Source organism: Rattus rattus, chromosome 1, assembly GCF_011064425.1.
Source record: "Rattus rattus isolate New Zealand chromosome 1, Rrattus_CSIRO_v1, whole genome shotgun sequence".
Classification (NCBI taxonomy): domain Eukaryota; kingdom Metazoa; phylum Chordata; class Mammalia; order Rodentia; family Muridae; genus Rattus; species Rattus rattus.
This window is the reverse complement of record NC_046154.1, coordinates 245,549,783-245,568,561: the sequence shown is the minus strand read 5'-3', so window position 1 is coordinate 245,568,561 and position 18,779 is coordinate 245,549,783. Positions and strand designations below refer to the sequence as shown.

Sequence of the window (18,779 nt, the reverse complement as noted above, 5' to 3'; positions counted from 1 at the left end):
GAGTAAATCTGTCTTAGGTGAATGTAATTAGGAATTCATATTTAGCACACAAGGGATTTTTTTTCTCTTTTACAGCTGTGCATTAAAAAAAGGGGGGGGGTAGCATTTGCAGGACTATAAAGTTTTTGTTTATAATAGGAACCATTCTCCCAGAAGCTGGAAACAGTAATCCACTGTGCCAATGCCCAAAGGTGTTTGTTTTGTTCCTTCCCTGACTTAGTGAGTGTTGATTCGTCTTTTGCACTGGGCTGTGTTCCAGGCTCTGTGCTCAGCACTAGGGTGGGCCTGAGGGCATTGTACATTGGAGGAGCTCTGAAGAATGGGCCTGGCACCTACCTAGGCTTTGGCTGCATGCAATGGCTGCCTATTGGTAGGGCTTTACATGGCCAGATGTGGGATTACAGCAGGACTTTCAAAGGTCATGTGGCTGGCTATTCGTTATCCAACCCTGACCAAGTCCCAGCTAGTGTAACTGCAAAGGGAGGTCCTCATATACATGCAGGGGCTTTCTTGGAAAGAGTAAAACCCTTCAGAAAAAGCACCCAGATGGTTCTTGGCACACACGTGTCCCCAAGACAGCTTCTTTACACACCCCAAGAGTTTGAGGCTATTTTTAAAGTCAAGGCCTGAGTACACTCGTCTTACTAATGACTTCCCCAGGTTTATTTTGAAACGCTTCCAACATGAACTTGAAAGAATAATCTAGGGAAACTCCATGCTGTTTCTTTTCTCTTTTTGCAAGTCACTTGTGGGGTGTATGGCTGCTCGTTCATCATCAGAGACTGCCTAGGAGCAGGTAGCATTTTCTGAACTCATGACCACCATTTCCTTGACCTTTGACATGGCTGTGGTAATGCTGCTCAGAACTCCCAAACTTCCAGATGCTGACATGTAAAGGCGCACATCTCTTCCTCCTAGTACTATTCAATCTAAGCATGGTTCCCTTCAGTTGCTTTGCTGCGTTTGGCCGACCTTGACCTCTCAGGGTGGGTGATGCTCCAGAGCTTTCTGCAGCCTCTCCAGGTGGGTTAGGTATGATGCAAAAGCCTGGATGTGGATAGTAGCCTGGGTCCAGGGTCCAGGGCAGTTGCCTCTTCTTTTCCATATCTTGGTTTTAACCAACTGAAGAGCAAGTTAGCAAGTGCTAACTAAGGCCAATTACTTTACTATGTAATGTTGGAGAAAATTTGAGAGCCCTCCCCTCCCAAGTATACTGCCATTGCTGTTCTACAGGATATTTCCCCTATTTGCACATTTGGCCACATACATGTATGTCTTTTGCCTTCTAGGTAGAATGTACAAATGTCAAAGATCTGTGGCTCTGCTGACCCTATAGTCCTCCATGCCCCCGGGGTTAAGATCTAGGGATGGACACTGTTGGGGATGGGATATGGAATGTGTTGGGGTGGAGGTTGTTTAGGGTTTCTCTAAGGCTGAGGGCTCATCTTCTTTGTTTTGAGGCTGGTCATCATTGTAGTCTGTGTTTACCATGGGGAGTGGCATGTGATTGTCACCAAACTTATATGGCATATTTAGATAGGCAGTTGTTGAAAATGAGGTTAGCCCCAGCACCGAGAGCCCTACCTATGAGTAGATGTCTGGTCACTTCAGCAAACCTGATTTCCTTGTATCCTGTAATATATTCCACAGAGCCCTTTAATACTCAGAGCATAATCATAGATGGCTTCTGTTAGATATGTTGGGTGTGGGAACACAGATGGTCTTGTCAGTGTTCTCTCACCAAGCCTAGAAATGACCTTGTCACTTGACCCATGGCCTTGGGTACCGGAGGTGCCGAGATGCAAGGCTGTCGTGATTTATGTTGCCAGAGAACTGAACTCGTACCCTGAGAAGTACTGCTGGCCTGTATTATGGTTGGAAACCTCTTTACCTGGCTAGAACTGTTATAGCTAATCAAGGGGCTGATGAAGCTGCCCATCTTGCAGAGTTTCCTTCACTTCATGTGCATGGTGCTGTCAGCAGAGGGGTAAAGAAGAGGGCGATAACCCCACAGTTAGGTTCTCAAGGCTCCTGTGGGCTTCATAGCACATGCAGCCTGGACAGTATGGGATGCTGGTGGCTTCCTGCCCTGGGGAAGTGGATATGGCTTTCCACTGACGCTTGAGTTCCTGTGTTCATTGCAAATCACAAAGGCATTTAATGAAGAAATGAACAGACACCAGTGTAGATGACATTGAGAACTGCATGGCCAGTTTCTCTGAGCTGAGAACAGCTCTGGCCCCAGGTGCCTCATAGCTGAATTGATGTCCTCCAACCTCCAACATAATGCTGAGAAACATCGCTGACCCCATAGCCAAAGGCCTGGCTGTCACATGCTGACAGAGTGGTGCTCAGAGTAGCGGCTCTAAGCTTTCCCACAGGATATCTACTTCTCCACCGGTGTATTAGTCAGGGTTCTCTAGAGTCACAGAACTTATGGAATGTTTCTATATTTTAACCCAAACATGGGCAGCTGTGAATGGGAAGTCCAAGAATCTAGTAGTTGCTAAGTGCCATGAGGGTAGGTGTTTCAGCTGGTCTTCTGTATGAGCTGGAATTCTGAAGAAGTAGGTTCCAACAGAGGTGCTGGCAAGTAAGTACAAGAAGGTAAAGAGGAAAGAGGAGGAGGAGGAGGAAGAGGAGGAGGAAGAAGAGGAGGAAGAGGAGGAGGAGGAGGAGGAAGAGGAGGAGGACAAGGCCGAGGACGAGGAGGGGAGGGGGAGAAGAGGAGGAGAAGATCTTCCTCCTTCCATTGCCCTTATGTTATAGTCCTCCAGCAGAAGGTAAGGCCCAGACAAAAGGTGTGTACCATCACATCTAGATTTGGAACTTGCTCTGCCTTAGGCTGGCCTTGAACTTGAGATCTGCATTCCTCTGTCTCTTGGGATTAAAGGAATATACTACCTTTGCCTGGGTTCTGTGCTTTTCATGGCCACCATGCCTCAAGATCTGGATCAAAAACATGCACCATCCCATGTCAATATCTGGGTCAGAAGCCTGTGTCTTCCACCTTCAAGATCTGGGGTACAGGTGTGCCCTCCATTTCTGGATTGTAGTTCATTCCAGATATAGTCAAATTTACAACCAATAATAGCCATTATAAACCGGGAAGAAATCAAATATGTTCCATGGTTTGATGACTAGAAACTAAGTACATATTTAAAAATAAGAGTCATGTTTGCTATTTAACTATTTAGTGCATTGATTATTTTATTTACTATAAAAAGTGTCAATGATATCTATCTATCTATCTATCTATCTATCTATCTATCTATCTATCTATCTATCTATCTATCTATCTATCTATTTGAAAAGCTCACAAAATTCAGAGAAGCATTGAGTATACTAGAAGCCCTCCTCCTGTATATCTTGTGTACCCAGTGCTTGCTCATATCTCCTTAAGAAGACAGTGTCCATCTCTGAAAAGATTCTTCTACATCCCTTGGTTCACGATAGAACTACATCTCACCTATTTGAGTGACTTTCAACCTGACTGACATACCATGTGGTTCTGAGTCTGTCCAAGAGGCAATATGTGATGGAGGTGGTTGACTCCCAGACTAGAGTGCCATTAGTGACTCAGTGAAGTCACCTGGCTTTGGGGTCTGAGGTGAGATATGAACATCTTTGTCCCCAAGGCTTTCACTCTGGATGGGGTCTGGCTAGTTGCTTTACATCAGGCTGGGATTCCAAGAGATGGGAATGAGCTCCTGGCAAGCTCCAGATGTTGGGTCTAAGGATTAAATTCTGTCTACCTGCTTCTGTGGGAACAGATCCTAGAATGGGTCAGGGTCATCCAGTAGCAGGGCTTTGGGTCCAATGGAGAGAGTGCAGCCTGCAGTGCACCTCTGAAGAGGATGATCTTCACCTGGTCCTGAAGGTGGGAACCCTTTGGGTACATCGTGGATCCTGCCAAGGAGGACAGCTCATCACAGCACTGGCACTGTCATCATGCCTATCCTGGAGGCTGCTGAATGAGGATAGGCTACTTCTCTTGAATCAATTACTGGGTACCTTGCTTTGTGTGTCTTTCAGGGAGCAGTGGGGGGTTGCTTGTGTGTGTGTGTGTGTGTGTGTGTGTGTGTGTGTGTGTGTGAGAGAGAGAGAGAGAGAGAGAGAGAGAGAGAGAGAGAGAGATATCATCAACATATACTCTTATTGCTGGAGAAGCCATGTTGACTTTTAGCGACCCTGGGATGAGTGAGATATTCTCTTGATGCTTCCATAGCCTCCACCACAGTGAGGACTAGGAAAGAATCCCAGTCAGACTCAAACCTGTGGGAGTGTCAGGGCCTGTTCTAAGCAGAAAGCCATGCCATCCCCTCCACTTGGGGATGAACAAAGGAACCCTGAATTAGTGACCTGTCTCATGATGTAATTAAAATACTTGTCAAGAAGAAAGTGAAGGGAGAGACTCAGTTTGGGGGTACAGTCCTCATGGGGGGAGCTGTAGCAGCAGGATTTTGAGGCAGCTGGTCATGTTGCATCTGCAGTCAGCAAGAAGGGGGCGAGGCATGCTGGTGTGCAGCTCAATTTCCCCCTTTCCTCAGTCTAAGCTCCTTCATGGGATGGTTCCACATACACTTAGAGGGCCTTTTAGTACAGTTGGCCTAGATAATCTCTCACAGTCATCTTGGAGTCGTGGCCTTCAGTGATTCTGGCCTTAATAAGTTTGATAATCCATCACAAGCATGTAGAGTCGCCACTGACATAGCCCTTTCCCATGCTGGGCCTCTGCAGTGAGTCTACCTTCCCATATCCCCCATGACATCATTATCTCCTTCTTGTCATCCTGCTTGGGTTGGAGGAAGTCATGGTTAAGAGCAGTGGCACAAAGGACAGACAGGTCCCTGAGCAGGGCAGGGAGCTCTGTGGAAGGAATTCAGAGATTGGCTCTCAGTGCTCTTAGACCAAGCTGGATCTTGATGGCTCCATGGAGTAGGTGACATGGAGCAGGATAGCCTTGGCAGCCTTAACATCTGCCTGGTGCACGTGTGTTTGTGATGCACACTCGTGCATGTTACACTGACACCCAAAACTAGATAAGCAGGCGTGGATTTGGAAGGGTTAAGGCTGTCTGTGCTAAAGTATTATCTGTATCCAGGTGACTAGGGCCAGTGAATTTTTTTTTTTAATGTAGAAGGCAAATGTTAATTCTGTTTATGACTGTTTAGTGCTAATACTTGATTGCTTTTCTCTCTGTCAAACACCCATTCAGTAATAGCAATATTAGCTAGCACTAAGAACACTTGTCCCAATGCCAGGGAGAGCTCAAAGCACCTTTCTAACACCAGCTGTTCTTATCTTCCTGATAACCAGATAAGGAAGTCACCCATCACTTCACTCACCAAGCAGCACAGCAGTCAGTGGCAGCCAGGTCTGAGCAGGGCAGTGCAGTTCGTGTCCCGGGCCCAGACTGTTAACTTTTTACTTCATGTACGAGATGCATTTTCTAAAAATGTGGGCTATGCAACATTGTCAATGCTTAATAGGTAGCAAGAGCACTGGACAGCCATATAATGAGCAACTGTGTCCCTGTGGTGTGTCTCAGTGAATAGAATGTATTGTGTCTGCAGGGCCCCAGCAGTCGCTCAGGTACAGAGCTGGCTGTCTTCTGTTCCCTAGGCTCTGCAGCCATTCCTGCTTTCTCACACTGTCTGTCCTGCCTTGACTTCTTGCCCAACCAGAACTCACACTATCTGCACTGCATGCCTGTGTCGTTTTCAAACCCGATGCATCCCAAACTAAAGTCTTGAGTCCTCCTTATTCTATTCACCCTTCCCTCCATTTTTTTTTTTTTTTTATAGTTTCTTCACTGAAAATCTAGAAGAAGCCCAAGTCTCCCTGCTCTGTTCCATTCAGTGTCTGGTTGTCTGGTTTCATGGTTAATCCTGATATGTCTGTTGCCTGTCTATGGATTCAGGCGTAGCATCCATGCCTTCTGTCAGCCCCCCGAGAATAAATAGTTCCATTCCTCCAGCTTGAATCCTCTCATTCCCTTTGTCGTGTGCCTCCTGCCCATGTGCCAGAGTCTCAGCCTCCACAGACACCTTCTGGGCTTCCCCTCCCCTGGGAGCAGCAGCTCAACACTGACTGTCTGCCCTGTACCTGTGGGACCCGCTCTGCCACCTCTCAGAGCTCACCCTCCCCCCCACACCCCGCCTCCAAAGCTGCCTCCATCTCTGTAATTTCCTGTGTCTGGGACATTCATCCAGTCCAAGCAGGACTGGCATTCTTGTCTTTCATTCTATTTCCACCTCAGATGCCCTCATACAGCAGGTTCACTCTGCCTGCTAGAAAAACCTCACCTCTGCTTCTACCTGGGTGCTGTTGCTCCCACCCTGACTTCTCCTTTCTTTTTAAAAAATACATCTCCAACATCCAAATACAGGGCCTTTCGCCTTCTAAGCAAGCATCACCTAAATGAACTATGTCTCACACTCAGGTCTTCTTAAACAAACGCTCTTCTCTACCCAGCCTGCCCTGCATCTGACTACAAACAAGAGACAAATACATTCAGTGCCAAGTCAGGAGCTGTGTGCTGTAGCCCCTTGCTTAGGTCCCTTCATGATGAGGCCAGGCCTGGTCTCTGGAGCAGTGCCAGCCTGTAGCCACAGTCCAGTTCTTCTGGGCCAGTTTCTTGTATTGTGGATATTTTCATAGGCTGGGCCAGCAAGATCTTCAGAGTCAGACAGACCTAGAACTTGTCAAGATTCTTCTTCCTTTTTTAGGCCTTTGATAACAAGCATTTGTGGGTAGCAATGCCCAGGTACCTTCATGATCAGATGTGTAGTTTCTGTTGTTCTGGTTCCTAGGTCTAGACTAGAGCATGTCCAGAGCCCCCACTGCACATGTCTTCTTCCTGGGAGCTTCTCTGTGAAGTTGTCATTCAGATGCATTGAGCAGGTATATGTGGAAACCTGTCCTTCGAGACTCTGGGTAAACAGAGCATGGCTCCTGCCCTCAGGGAGCTTTTATGGCAGGAAAGGAGGCAGTGTTGTGAATATTAGGCATTGTGGGAAGTACTTATACTGTGTTGTCATGTAGGGCTCATGAAAGGTTTGAGCAATATGCAGAAACCCAGTGACCATATCCTATAGAGATAGGAGTCTATAGTGGGAGGAGCTTGGATTCCACAGGTGAGTGTGGGCATTGGAAAGTCACAATGTGTTCGTGTTATAGACTTCTATTCAAAAACTAAATAGGATTTAGCAACAAACTCCACTCCACAGGCTAGACACTCACTGACTTCTTGCTTTGTGCCAAATCTTATGTTGGCTACAGACATCACAGAAAACAAAGCCCAAACTTGAATGTTTCAAAAACAATGAAGTTGGTATCCGTAGAAGCTATCTATGCCTAGGTAAGAGAGTAGAACAAAGCCCCACAAATTATCAGGGACAAGAGTGAAAGAGGGACATACCCCAGATCTACAGAAACAGAGAACATTCTAGATAATGGCATGTCAATCCAGTTGACAACCTGGATAAAACACACAACTTTCATATTCTTACTGCTTGAGATTCGTTTGATAAGAAATTGTTTCTTTTAATATTTTCATGAAATCAAGTGATGTTTTCCTGATGCCAGCTGTGATGGTACATGCCTTTAATCCCAACACCCAGGAGACAGAGATAGACATAGCTCTTGAGTTCAAGGCCAGCCTGGTCTACAGAGTGAGTTCCAGGGTGTTTATGACCATAGAGAAATTCTTGCTTGAAAAATCTACCTACAAAAAAAAAAAAAAAGATGTTTTCCACCAGTGTGTGATATCTTTTGTGTTTTCTGTGAGCCTCCTGTCTACCCCAAGATGCCCCCATGTCTCTTAAAGTACGTGTGCTCCTGCCCAGTGTGGAGAGGGAAACTTCCGTGGGTGATGTGGCCTGGGTTGTTTATCTCACAGCCTCTGTCCAGGTGTCTGGCCATCGTCGTCATCAAAAAAACCTAATTTGATCATTGGATTGTCTTTGCCCTTGGTCAAAACCAATTACGTGTGGCAGTATGGGTCTATTTTTGGAGTTGTTATTCCCATTGATTGATTTTTCTGGTTCTAGTCAGTAGAAGAGGAACAAAGTAAAGACAATTTCAAAGACAACAGCGTTAGAACCGAGGCAGCAAACTGAGTTTATCCAGTGACATGATCTTTACAAAGCAATTGTTAATATAACAAAATTGCTAGTAGTCTGTAAGGAAGAGACAGTTCAAGAGATAAAGCTAGAAGACTGCCATAGAGTAATTCACAGAAAGACATAATAATAGCCCGAGTGTACAAAAGATGTTAAGTTTTCATAGCAAGACAAATGCTGTATAAAGCTCAGGGCATTTTAATTGTCAAAATTTGGGTAAATTATCCTACTTTCAGAGGGTTTATTTTGGTTTTGTTTTGTTTTGTTTGTACTAGGGATGGAACTAGGGCCCGTGAATGGTAGGTAAATGCTCTAAACTGAGTCACATCCCAGCAGGGGATCCTCAAGTTTAGGGAAATGCAGGGCACACAGATACTGCTCTCTACTCTGCTGTGGCCTACAGGATGTCAGCTCCCACAGTATAGTGTAGACTTTACCACTCACCACCAAGGCATGGTGGCTGAGGACTGGTCTGGTCCTTCAGCCTCTAACCTGCTTCCTTTCCTTTGGACCAGCACTAAAAGATTCACTTGGCCTGCTCCTGCACTCCAGGTCCTAGCTCTTCTCAGCCACCACAGGTCCTCTGGGCCTCCTGAACTGGACTTGTTGAAGGTCGCTGTTGTTCCAGACAATCCCCACATTAGCAAGGATGTGCTGTTTAATTTGTAGCTGCTTGGAATCTTTAAGGCATAATTAACACTGAAGAGAGATTTTGGTCAAAGGTGCTAATTAACTAGAAAGTAATGGTATAGCTTTCATTGGTAGATTTTCCTGACCACTGCTGGACCTCTATCCTGGTCTGGACAGTAACTGGTCCTGGGTATTTGGCTTCCTAAGTTTACCACATCCCAACTATTGATCCTTTGTCATCTCACAGTATGAATCTTCAGTGACAGGTTCAATTGGGGTCTTGAGAAATTAGAGACCTGCTTATACTTTTAAATTGGTGAAGATGTGTATGAGACTGGTTGTTTTTCTCTTATAATAGCGTCAGTTTTATTAGAGACTGTGGAACATTAGATTAGTAATACAAAATGAACAATAACCGTTCTGATAAGAGCTGATCAAAATCTCAGGCAATATCTGTCGGAACACGGAACACTCAGACAAGGATATTGAACTAGAGAAGCGAAAAGTCCTTTCCAAGGTTATATACAGTTTTAATTACTGTCAATCACAGGTTCACTTTCCGTTCTTAAATGTGGAACCTGAGACTGCTAGGCTCTACCTAATACTCCTGAAGATTCCCTGGTTGTCCCACTTCAACATGGCCAGCATTAAACATTGTTTAGATGCTTACAAATGATTGTGTGCCTCTTAGTAACATCAATGTCCAAAAATCCAGGTTACCGAGTGCATCTGACACTCTGTTCAGTGCAGCCTCACAAACTTCAGCTTAATGGGTTTGAGCAAATCTGTGACCTGGATGGATGGCCATTTCCACCACAAGGATGCAGAACACCTGATGACCCCAGAAAATATCCCTGCCTCCTTTACAGCCAACTCTTCTGTCTCTCATCCCAAGCAACCCTGGTCTCCACATTGAGACTAAAGATTGACCTTTCTAGGGTCCGGTGTGCTTGTGGGTCATCCAAGCCATTGACAGTACTCTCTGATCCATTTCACAGCTGGGTAAGTGGTCTGATTAACAGACACACTATCTGTCCATCCACTCATTCCTTACTGGACACTGTGGTTATTCCAATTTAGAGTCACTGTGAGTACAGACATTTTCATACCATGTGGATGGGTATTTTTATTTTTCTTGGTGGGAAGTCATATTGCCCAATAGTAATATGAGGAGTGCAAACTTAAGTTTACAAGAAATCACTTAACTGTTTTTTCAAAGCAATTGTCTTGTTTTACAGCATGACCAGCAGTTTGTGAGCATTCCAGGAGATTTTGTCTCTGAATAGTTTTACTTCTTCTCCATGCATGCCTTTAATTGATTGATGTTGAAATTGAACACAGTATCCTTCTAAGTGTTTGGTAGAAATATTTAGTTACTTACTGTTAAGCATGGATTTTCCCTAAGGTTTTGATGGTGCATTTTATAATGCGTTATTTGCTCAAAAGTTTTTTGAGTCATAGATGGGTTTTGAATGTTGTAGTTGCCTTTTCCATTGATCACGTGGCTTACTTCTCTTTCCCGTTGATAATTTGTAAATACAGTGAGAGACCATCATGAGTTTATGCACAAAGATTAAACCCCCTTTGCATTGCTGAGCTAAGACTAGTGGTTATGATGTGTGATGTAAATTTGATTCATACTTACAAAGTCATTAGGGACTTTTACAATTAAATTTATGAGAAATACCAGCCTCAAAATGTTTTCTTATAAACTTTTTGATTTCAGCAATTTAGTAAACACTGGTCTGATAAAAAGATGGGACTTTTGTTATAACGCACATGCACCTGTGTGTGTGTGTGTGTGTGTGTGTGTGTGTGTGTGAGAGAGAGAGAGAGAGAGAGAGAGAGAGAGAGAGAGAGAGAGAGAGATGCATGTGGAAGTCAAGGACACTTAACTGAAGTTGGTTCTCATCACTATCTTATGGATTTCGTGGACCAACTCCAGATTGCCAGGCCTTGGCACCTGGAATTCTGCATTCATTCATCACTCTGTCCTCTGACTGGATGTAAGGAGCAGCTTCACGTTCCCAGTGTCTCGATTTCCCTTAGTGATTGGACTGAAACATGGAATTGGGAAACAAACCATTTCTCCCTCATGTTTCTTGGTCAGGGTGTTTTTATCACAACAGCAGGAGAGGAAACAAAGACACTTGCCTGTGTAGACAGCACCTTCCTTCTGATAGGTACAGTGCACAGATCATTCCATCTAGGTTTTCTTTCTTTCTTTTTTTTTTTTTTTTTTTTTCCTTATACAGATGCTCAATAAAAAGCAGCCACTAAAAAAACCACTTATGGCTTGAAAAACCAGTTGTACTATGCTTTGAAAACAAATATTCTGTCTTTTGCTCCTCGCTCAGTGCAACCTTTTGTAAGTCTTCTCTCAAGGTGAGACGGTGCTCTGTGCAGGGACCATAAGGTCTCCAGGATGGACAGCTATCTTCCCCAACCATACTGAACATCCAGTGCCTTTGCCTGTCAGCCCGCTTTATGGTTTCATTAAAAGATTCTAATTTTACCAGACCCAGGCTGCTTTTTATTTCGTTTTCCTCCTTTTAATCATTAGGAGGAAAGGCAGCAGTACTCAATTTCACAAAACCCTTTCCGTGCTTGATTTTCATAACTTAGATATCTCCCCCATAATTATATCCTTTCTTTGGTTTTCTACAGAGTAAAGAAACAGCCAATTTCAAGAAAATCGGAGCAGGCTATTTCTTCCACGTTCCCTGGTGCTCGACAGTTATCTGTGTACTTTTTGTTCACCCCTGGGTGATTTCTCCCACAGTCCTCTCCAAAGGTGGTTTATAAGTTTGCCTTGTGGTTGCTTCATGATCCTGGTTTTTTTAAAAGCTACTGAAGAGCAAGGTGCCACATTCTTGCTGGTTGATGGCTTCTCTTGTTTGCTCACGTACTGGTTTATTTCTATATCCATGCATTAACTGCTCTTTCTGAGATCAGAGGCCACATCTGTCTTGTATCAAGGCCAGATCCTCACAGTCTTGGGAGGCTCTGAAATGATGAATGAGAGAGAGAGAGAGAGAAAGAGAGAGAGAGAATATCTTACTAGCTAGAATCAACTGGACTCAGAATTGTCAGAAGACCCTTTTTTTGTGATTTCAAGGGATATCTAGGACATGTTTGCAAAAAACCTTTTGCTCTCTGGAGATGACGTGTTGTCTGTCTGTGCTTCAGGCTCATGGGAGTGGAAAGAGAATTTGGGGTGTCTGTGAGGCCACCTACTTCACCAAGTACTTTGTTAGTAAAGAAGAGGTTTGGGTTGCTCTGAGTGAGCTCAGGAGGAGGGTTACTTAAGTGGGTAGAGAGGGTCAGTGACAGCATTGTTGGTGTCACAAGCTTGAATGACCCCCCCCCAATACATACCCATGGGCATGAAAACAGGGTGAGCGTGGAAGTCACGGGAACAGTGACCTTACTAACATGGGACTGAGGACTTGAATGGATCTCATTCCAAGAAGATACACAATAGGCTGACAGGAGAGAAGAGAGCGGAACTACATTAACCTAAGCTGCAGTGAAATGCGGCTTTACTCCATAGGACAGCCATTACCACAGAAGTAAGAATGAGTATCGGTGAGAGAAAACCAGAACCACACGTGTGTTAGCGGAAGGGTCAAGTGGCATATTGCTGTGGTGAGGGCCCTGGTAACTCCCTCAGAAAGTGCATGCAGAGTAAATGTATCATACAGAGGTTCTCCCCTCCGCATGCCCCAAACAGACGAAAGCAAGGCAGCTGTGTTTTCATGCCCCTGGTCATGGTGACATTTTTACTAGGATGAGGTGGGAGCAAGCTTCAGGCTCACTCATGATGCATCAGGCAGCCAGGCCACACGGGGCAGTGCTGCTTAGCCTTTGAAAGGGAGGCGACTGGGCTCAAACACAGGTTGAGCCTCAAGAGGATTTTGACATTGAAATAAGCCAATCACTGGTTACCCAAGGCTCCTAGAATAGTCAACTACATAGAGAACACATGCAGGAAGGTTGCCAGGGACCAGGATGGAGGTGGTGGGATGTGGAAATGGGCAGGTGGTTTGCAGAGGGTACAGAGGTTTCTTTTGGGAAGACAAGGAAGGTTCTGCAGGTGAACCCCTCTGTTCATCTCCGGTGGCCATTTGTCAACAGAGTGACATAGAGTGCTAAGAACCTGTGCCCTGGGAGAATTAAATGGTGACTTTGGTAGGGATATTTTCTCTCAGTAAATCATCCTTTGGCTCAAAGCTTTTTTTGTTTTTGTTTTTTGCTTTTGTTTTTCTTTGTTTTTTGCTTTTGCTTTTTTTTTTGTTTTCTTTTGTTTTTGCTTTTTTTTTCTCCAAAATATATCCAGTTTTTGAAGTTCAACAATAAATGATATACATGCCCATTTTTTCTTGTTCTAAGCCCTGTTGGCAGTGGATTAGGTTGCATAGCAGGACAAGAATTTACTTAGCGTGTATTTTTTTCTTGATTCTTCATGAAAGTCTAAGGAGGTTAGGACAGTTGCTGTCACTCTTTACTGGTTGATGGGCTCAGGCTGAGAATGGCAAGCTGAGGTTCAGTGTCCCAGATCCATAGTGGCAAACTGGATATCACTGGCCACCCCAGCTTCTCTCCTTCCACCCAACCAGGCTGAAGAGACTTTGCCAACTGCCTTCCCTCCCCACATCCTCTCTCTGATAGGAGGTACATGAATGTAGTTTCTTTTGATTTTTAAAAAACCTAAAGGCTATGTCTGCCTTCTCATTGCAAGGAAGTGGGTCAGCAGAAGCAGTCAGTGTAGGAAGAGTGCAGGATCTGGGGGAGGAGGTCTGGATAGTTATGTAGACATGACAGAAGTTAGAGTCACTGGAGAGGACAAAACGAACCTCAATTGAGAAAATGCCTCCATACGATGGCTATAGGGAGGCCTGTAGGGTATTTTCTTAATTAGTGATTGCTGTGGGAGCCTCTCCCAGTGTGGGTTGGGGCATCCCTGGGCAGGTAGTCCTGGATTCTGTAAGAAAGTAGATTAAGACGTGGAGAGCAAGTCAATAAGCAGCACCCCTCCACAGCCCTGCATCAGCTCCTGCCTACAGGTTCCTGTCCTGTTTGGGTTCCTGTCCTGACTTCCTTCAGTGATGGACTATGGTGTAGAAACATAAGGCAAACAAACCCTTTCCTCCCCAAGTTGCTCTGGTCGTGGTGCTTCATCACAGCGATAGTACTCCTAACTGAGACAAGAGCTAAATATAGGGACCTCCTTCTAGCCTCTTGGGAATATAGCTCCCTGTCACACTAGCCAGGGGACAGTGACCACAGACTACAGTGCTTGGAGGCCCCAGCACAGCCATGCCAGTGCTAAGCTCATACACATATGTTGGCATTGCTGCTTCTGAAAAGTCCAGGTGTGCTGTTCTTCCTTGACATGCACGGACATTATCAGCCCTGTATCCCTTGTGTCCATTCACCCATGCACCTCCCCGGTTCTGTTCTGTCTCCTGTGCTTTTGTTGCTGTGGTCTGGGAGGCAGGAAGATTTGCCTGCATGCTCTCCTCTAAGTTCTATCTGCAAAGTTTTTATTAATAAGAGCATGTGTGTATGAGAAAGAGTGAGAGAGAGGGAGGAGAGAGATGGAAGGAGGGAGGGAGGGGGAGAGAGAAAGAGAGAGAGAGAGAGAGAGAGAGAGAGAGAGAGAGAGAGAGAGAGAGAGAGAATGTGTGTGTGTGTTCAGGTGTCTTAGGAGTCCAGAGGGAATTTAGATTCCCTGGAGCTGGAGTTACAGGTAGATATGAGTCAGCAGACATGGGTGCTAGGAACAGAACTCAGGTCCTCTGAAAGAGCAATTCAGACTCTTAACCGCTGAGCCATCTCTCCAGTCCTTAAGAGCAAAGTCAGACTCTATAATTGAATGTTTCTGACTTGGCCAGCCATAGGAAGTTTCTGTTTCTATTTTGTTTTGTTTTATTTCCTGTAAGAAATTCAGTGCGGTTCTTTGCTCCCAGCCCTGCAGAATCAGGCGTTGGCTAGATTTGCCCCATGGGCCGCTGCTGTCAACACCTCTTTGAGGACACTGCTGGAGAAGGTTCCATCATTTTAGTCAGGAGTTCGCTGGGCCAAGATTTCTTGTTACCATGGCTACTCCCTGTGTCCCACAGGCTCCAGATCCCTGCAGAATGTACTGAGTTGGGGGGCGGGGCATGGGAGGCGCCAGCTTTTCTATAGTGCCATGTCCTCTGTCCTTGGTATCCCTCTGTCTGCATGCAGGGCCATGGGCCTGCTCCAGCTGTTCCTCCTTCAGGGTCCTGCAGAACTTTGAGACTGGTATCACAGTCCTGAAGGACTTACCTCTTAGGCTTATCGTCTCTAGTCTTAGGTAGATGCAGTTCATCATCACATGTCTTGCCTGCAGCTTCTTGGTACCTCTTCGTCTTGCACCATAGCGACTCACCGTCCAGTGTACTGCCAGGTGCTCGGTATGAGTCTTCTCCCTGACACAGCAGCACTGGACTTCCAAACAATGGTGGGGAAGCCTTGTTTAGCATTCCTAAGAATGGTGCTCTGTCTCTTCGTACCTTATTGGTGTCTCTGTATGGCCTCCCTTATCCCCCACCACATACACACCTCCATGCTCTTGGTCTGGGTGGCTCTCTTCCAGCATCCAGAGATTTCTTCTCAAAAGAAAGGAGGGTCAGATATGGTTAGACTGGGCTGGGGCTCGCCTCCCTCGTGTGTTGGTCGGATGCTCCTGTATGCTTGCATCACCAAGCGAGGCGTGGCCTTCCCTCCTACTTTCCCATCATCCTTTGTAAGAGTCCTCAGTAGGGGAGGCCCTGGGGAAGAGCCAAGGAGAGGAGGGTATGGCTTTATACTGATTGATGCCTTCTTGCCCATTTGGATGCCACTTCATCATTCCATGTCCTGTTTCTGGTGCAGTGGCCCTGTCCTTCTGGAAGGGCCTCTGCTGTACTTCCCTCCGACCTCTCAGGCTTTAGTTATGGTCAGCCTAGGAGTGGAAGCGGCCTTCTAGCGCCTGCTCGGAGGCTGTCCTTCCCTGCCTTCTACTAATGCGTAGTCTGTTGTCGTAAATAAATAAAAATAAAGTAAAAGTAAAAATGTATAAACGAAAACCGGGGGTGGAATGTTTTCCCTCAGGGTGTTTTTCCCTGCTAGGGTTCCACACCTCGCTTCCCCAGATATCTTCTGGATATCTTGGCAGAAACACAACCCAGCCACACACTTTCTTATACTGAGACTCTTACACAAAAGAGCATACAACTGGTGTTTTTACCTGCTAGGGTTCCACACTCAGTGCCCCAGATATCTGCTGGATATCTTGGCATAAACTCAGCCCAGCCACACTTACTTAAATTGAGACTCTTTCTTAAAAAAAAAACACACTCATTTAGCATTAAAGCAATCCAGCGTCTAGATTTGGCAGATCCACATTACACTGTCCTAATCCCAGTTCCCAAATTCCTCATCCCTGCACCTTTTATTTACCCAAGTCCCCACCTTCTTCTCCCCCCTGGTCCCTCTACTCCTCTCCAGTTCCCCATCCTCTCTCCACCTCCCTCTCCCTTCTTCCCCCTGGCTTCCTTCTCTAACCCCTCCTCCCTCAACTGTCAATCCTCCCCCCCCCCTCCTCAGGTTCCACTCGCTCAACTGTCTCCAACTGTCAACTGTCAACCTAACTCTGAATCTAATCCCCTCTCACCCCAACTCCTACCTCTGCCCAAATCTCACGCTCTTGCCTTTATTTAACAAATTCAGAGAAAACCCCAAGGCAAACCACAACATTTCCCCCTTTTTGTCCAGTTAAAAAACTTTTTCCTATACATAGGTGAACTAAGCATCATTATTACCATTCTGCAATTTATAAAACCAACAATATGCTGATCACCCAGTCCACCAACTCTGTTCACCAACCATGTTATCCACACCACATCTTGGCAAGGCAAACCACAACAGTAGTCCCCGTGTTTTCCCTGTGCACATTAGAGCCCCTTCTACTTGCATTGCAGCAGAGGACTGTTCAGACGTTTGGTACCACGGGAAAAATGGTGCCAGATTCACAGTACAAGCTCAGGCGGTTGCTTGAATTCATCGTGTGAAAGTATCTTGAGACTCTGCCTACGTGCACCTGCCTGCCTCTCCTGGCACGGAACCTCATCTACTTACGGTTACTGATTGGTCTTTGTTTTAACTTTTTAGACTCTGGAAGCTATCCTGAACTTCAAGTACTCTGGAGGCCCAGGCCACGTGGAAGGGTATTACAGGAACCTCTCTCTGGGACTACACGTGGAAGTTGAACCCTCTGTGTTTTTTACCAGAGTCAGCACACTTCCAGCAACCAGGTAACCAGGCTAGGGGTAGGGGATATCTCTTAACACTGGTTAGACTGGCTCCCCGCATGGCTTTGGTGGGGCAGTGGTCCTTGGTATGTTTGGGCAGCTGGAATGGGCTGGCTGGGGTGCTGTGCTGGCAGTCCTCGTGGGGGCCCTACCAGGGCAGGTGCTTCTCTATAGTTTGACTGCCCCTTCTTCAACCTGGACTCTGCACAGAGTTTTGTTTATATTTGGAACTCTCGGAGGAACCCAGTCTTGTTCTTTGTAATGATCCTGGGACTGGGGAGATGAACGTTTTGTCTCAGGGCTCACTGCTCAGCACCACAAGGACCTTCTAGCTCAGCACAGTACCAGCTCCTTCTGCACAGGAAATTGTTCCCCCGTCTCTGCCACCAGTTCCTCCATATTGATCTCCTCAGGAAAGAGAAGGGTGGGTTTGTCTACTTCCAAGTCACATGTTTTTCTCTTAGGTGGAAGGTGACAGTTCCTCACCTCACACTCAGGCTGTGGAGGGGCACCCATGCTTCCCAGAAGCCCTAAGGCCAGTTTAGAGGCCTCCTCCAACATGTGCAGCCCCTAGGTAGTATGGCCACACCTTCACTGAACTCCCTGAGAGTGCCAGGCTCAGCTGTGCCTGGCCTATTTGCCAAGATGGCAGGCTAGGTCAGGACTGTTTATGCTTAATCCAGCAAAACAGCAGTCACGTCTTTGGATCTCACAAAAATCACCCTGGCCTGTGCTACGTATCCCTCTCATTTATTCTATAGGGTAAAATAGAGGTATGGTGTCTATCATAATGCTGACAGAAAAATCCATTTAAATGGATCTAACTCACTTTCCCCCCAGCCACTGGAGAAAGGCTTCAGCAAGAATTAATGGCTTATCTGGGCCTTTTAGCATCTCCTTTCATCATCTATCACCTCTTTTGGTCCTCACTGCCAAGGTGGCTTCTGTTTGAATTTGTCTGAAGCTTTAAAGCTCCTGCCTCCAGGGCAGATTTGGCTAGCGCTGACAGCCGGTGTTAGGGCATGCCAAGCCTTCTGCACATGGCTGTGCTGTATCCATCATGGCTGCCTTTCCTGCCCCGTCTCCTCTTCTGCTGCCACTGCCCATAGGACTTCTCAGATGTGGCACAGCTTGTTACAAATTCTCCTTTGTGCCTCACTGACATGTGCTGCTTCATCATGGCCTCTGGAACCGTAAATGGCAACTTAAGGTGGAAGTGGACTGACTTGGCTGTTGGCTGAAAGACCACTTTGGTCTTTGTTACCAGGCCGTGGCCTTCAGATTCTCTCCTATTGTCCAGGGCATTTCTCTCCCCAGCTCTTGGGTTTGAGAGTTCACTTCTGATCTTCCTTTTCCATCATCCCTAAATCTAACTCATCACAAAATCCTGGGATGGAATTCACTTTCTGTGGATCACTCTGGCCCCTGTGTATCCTTAACTCCATGGAGAGAGTTGATCAGTTGGGCCCTTGGCTCCAGTCTGCTTGTCTCCAGTTCCTACCTGGCTCACAGAAAGATCCATTAATGAGGGGACTGTGTTTCAAGTCCCTCCTTCTCAGATCAGGAGAGATCTCTCTCTCTCTCTCTCTCTCTCTCTCTCTCTCTCTCTCCCTGCTTATCCCAGTATTCCTACCAAGTTCGGTAATAACCACTCAGCCTCTTATAGCCTGAGCCTGTGTCAAGGCAGGTTACTCTAGGGGTT

At 46.0% G+C, this 18,779-nt stretch overlaps 1 protein-coding gene across 2 annotated transcripts in view; it reads left to right on the top strand.

The window, feature by feature from the left end:
• Trappc9 (trafficking protein particle complex 9) overlaps nt 1-18,779 on the top strand; it is a 464,527-nt gene that overhangs the window by 281,498 nt on the left and 164,250 nt on the right. For both annotated transcript variants that reach the window (XM_032916426.1, XM_032916420.1), the window contains one exon: nt 16,938-17,080. In XM_032916426.1, the coding sequence (XP_032772317.1) occupies nt 16,938-17,080 (143 nt within the window). The remainder of the gene's footprint in view (nt 1-16,937; nt 17,081-18,779) is intronic.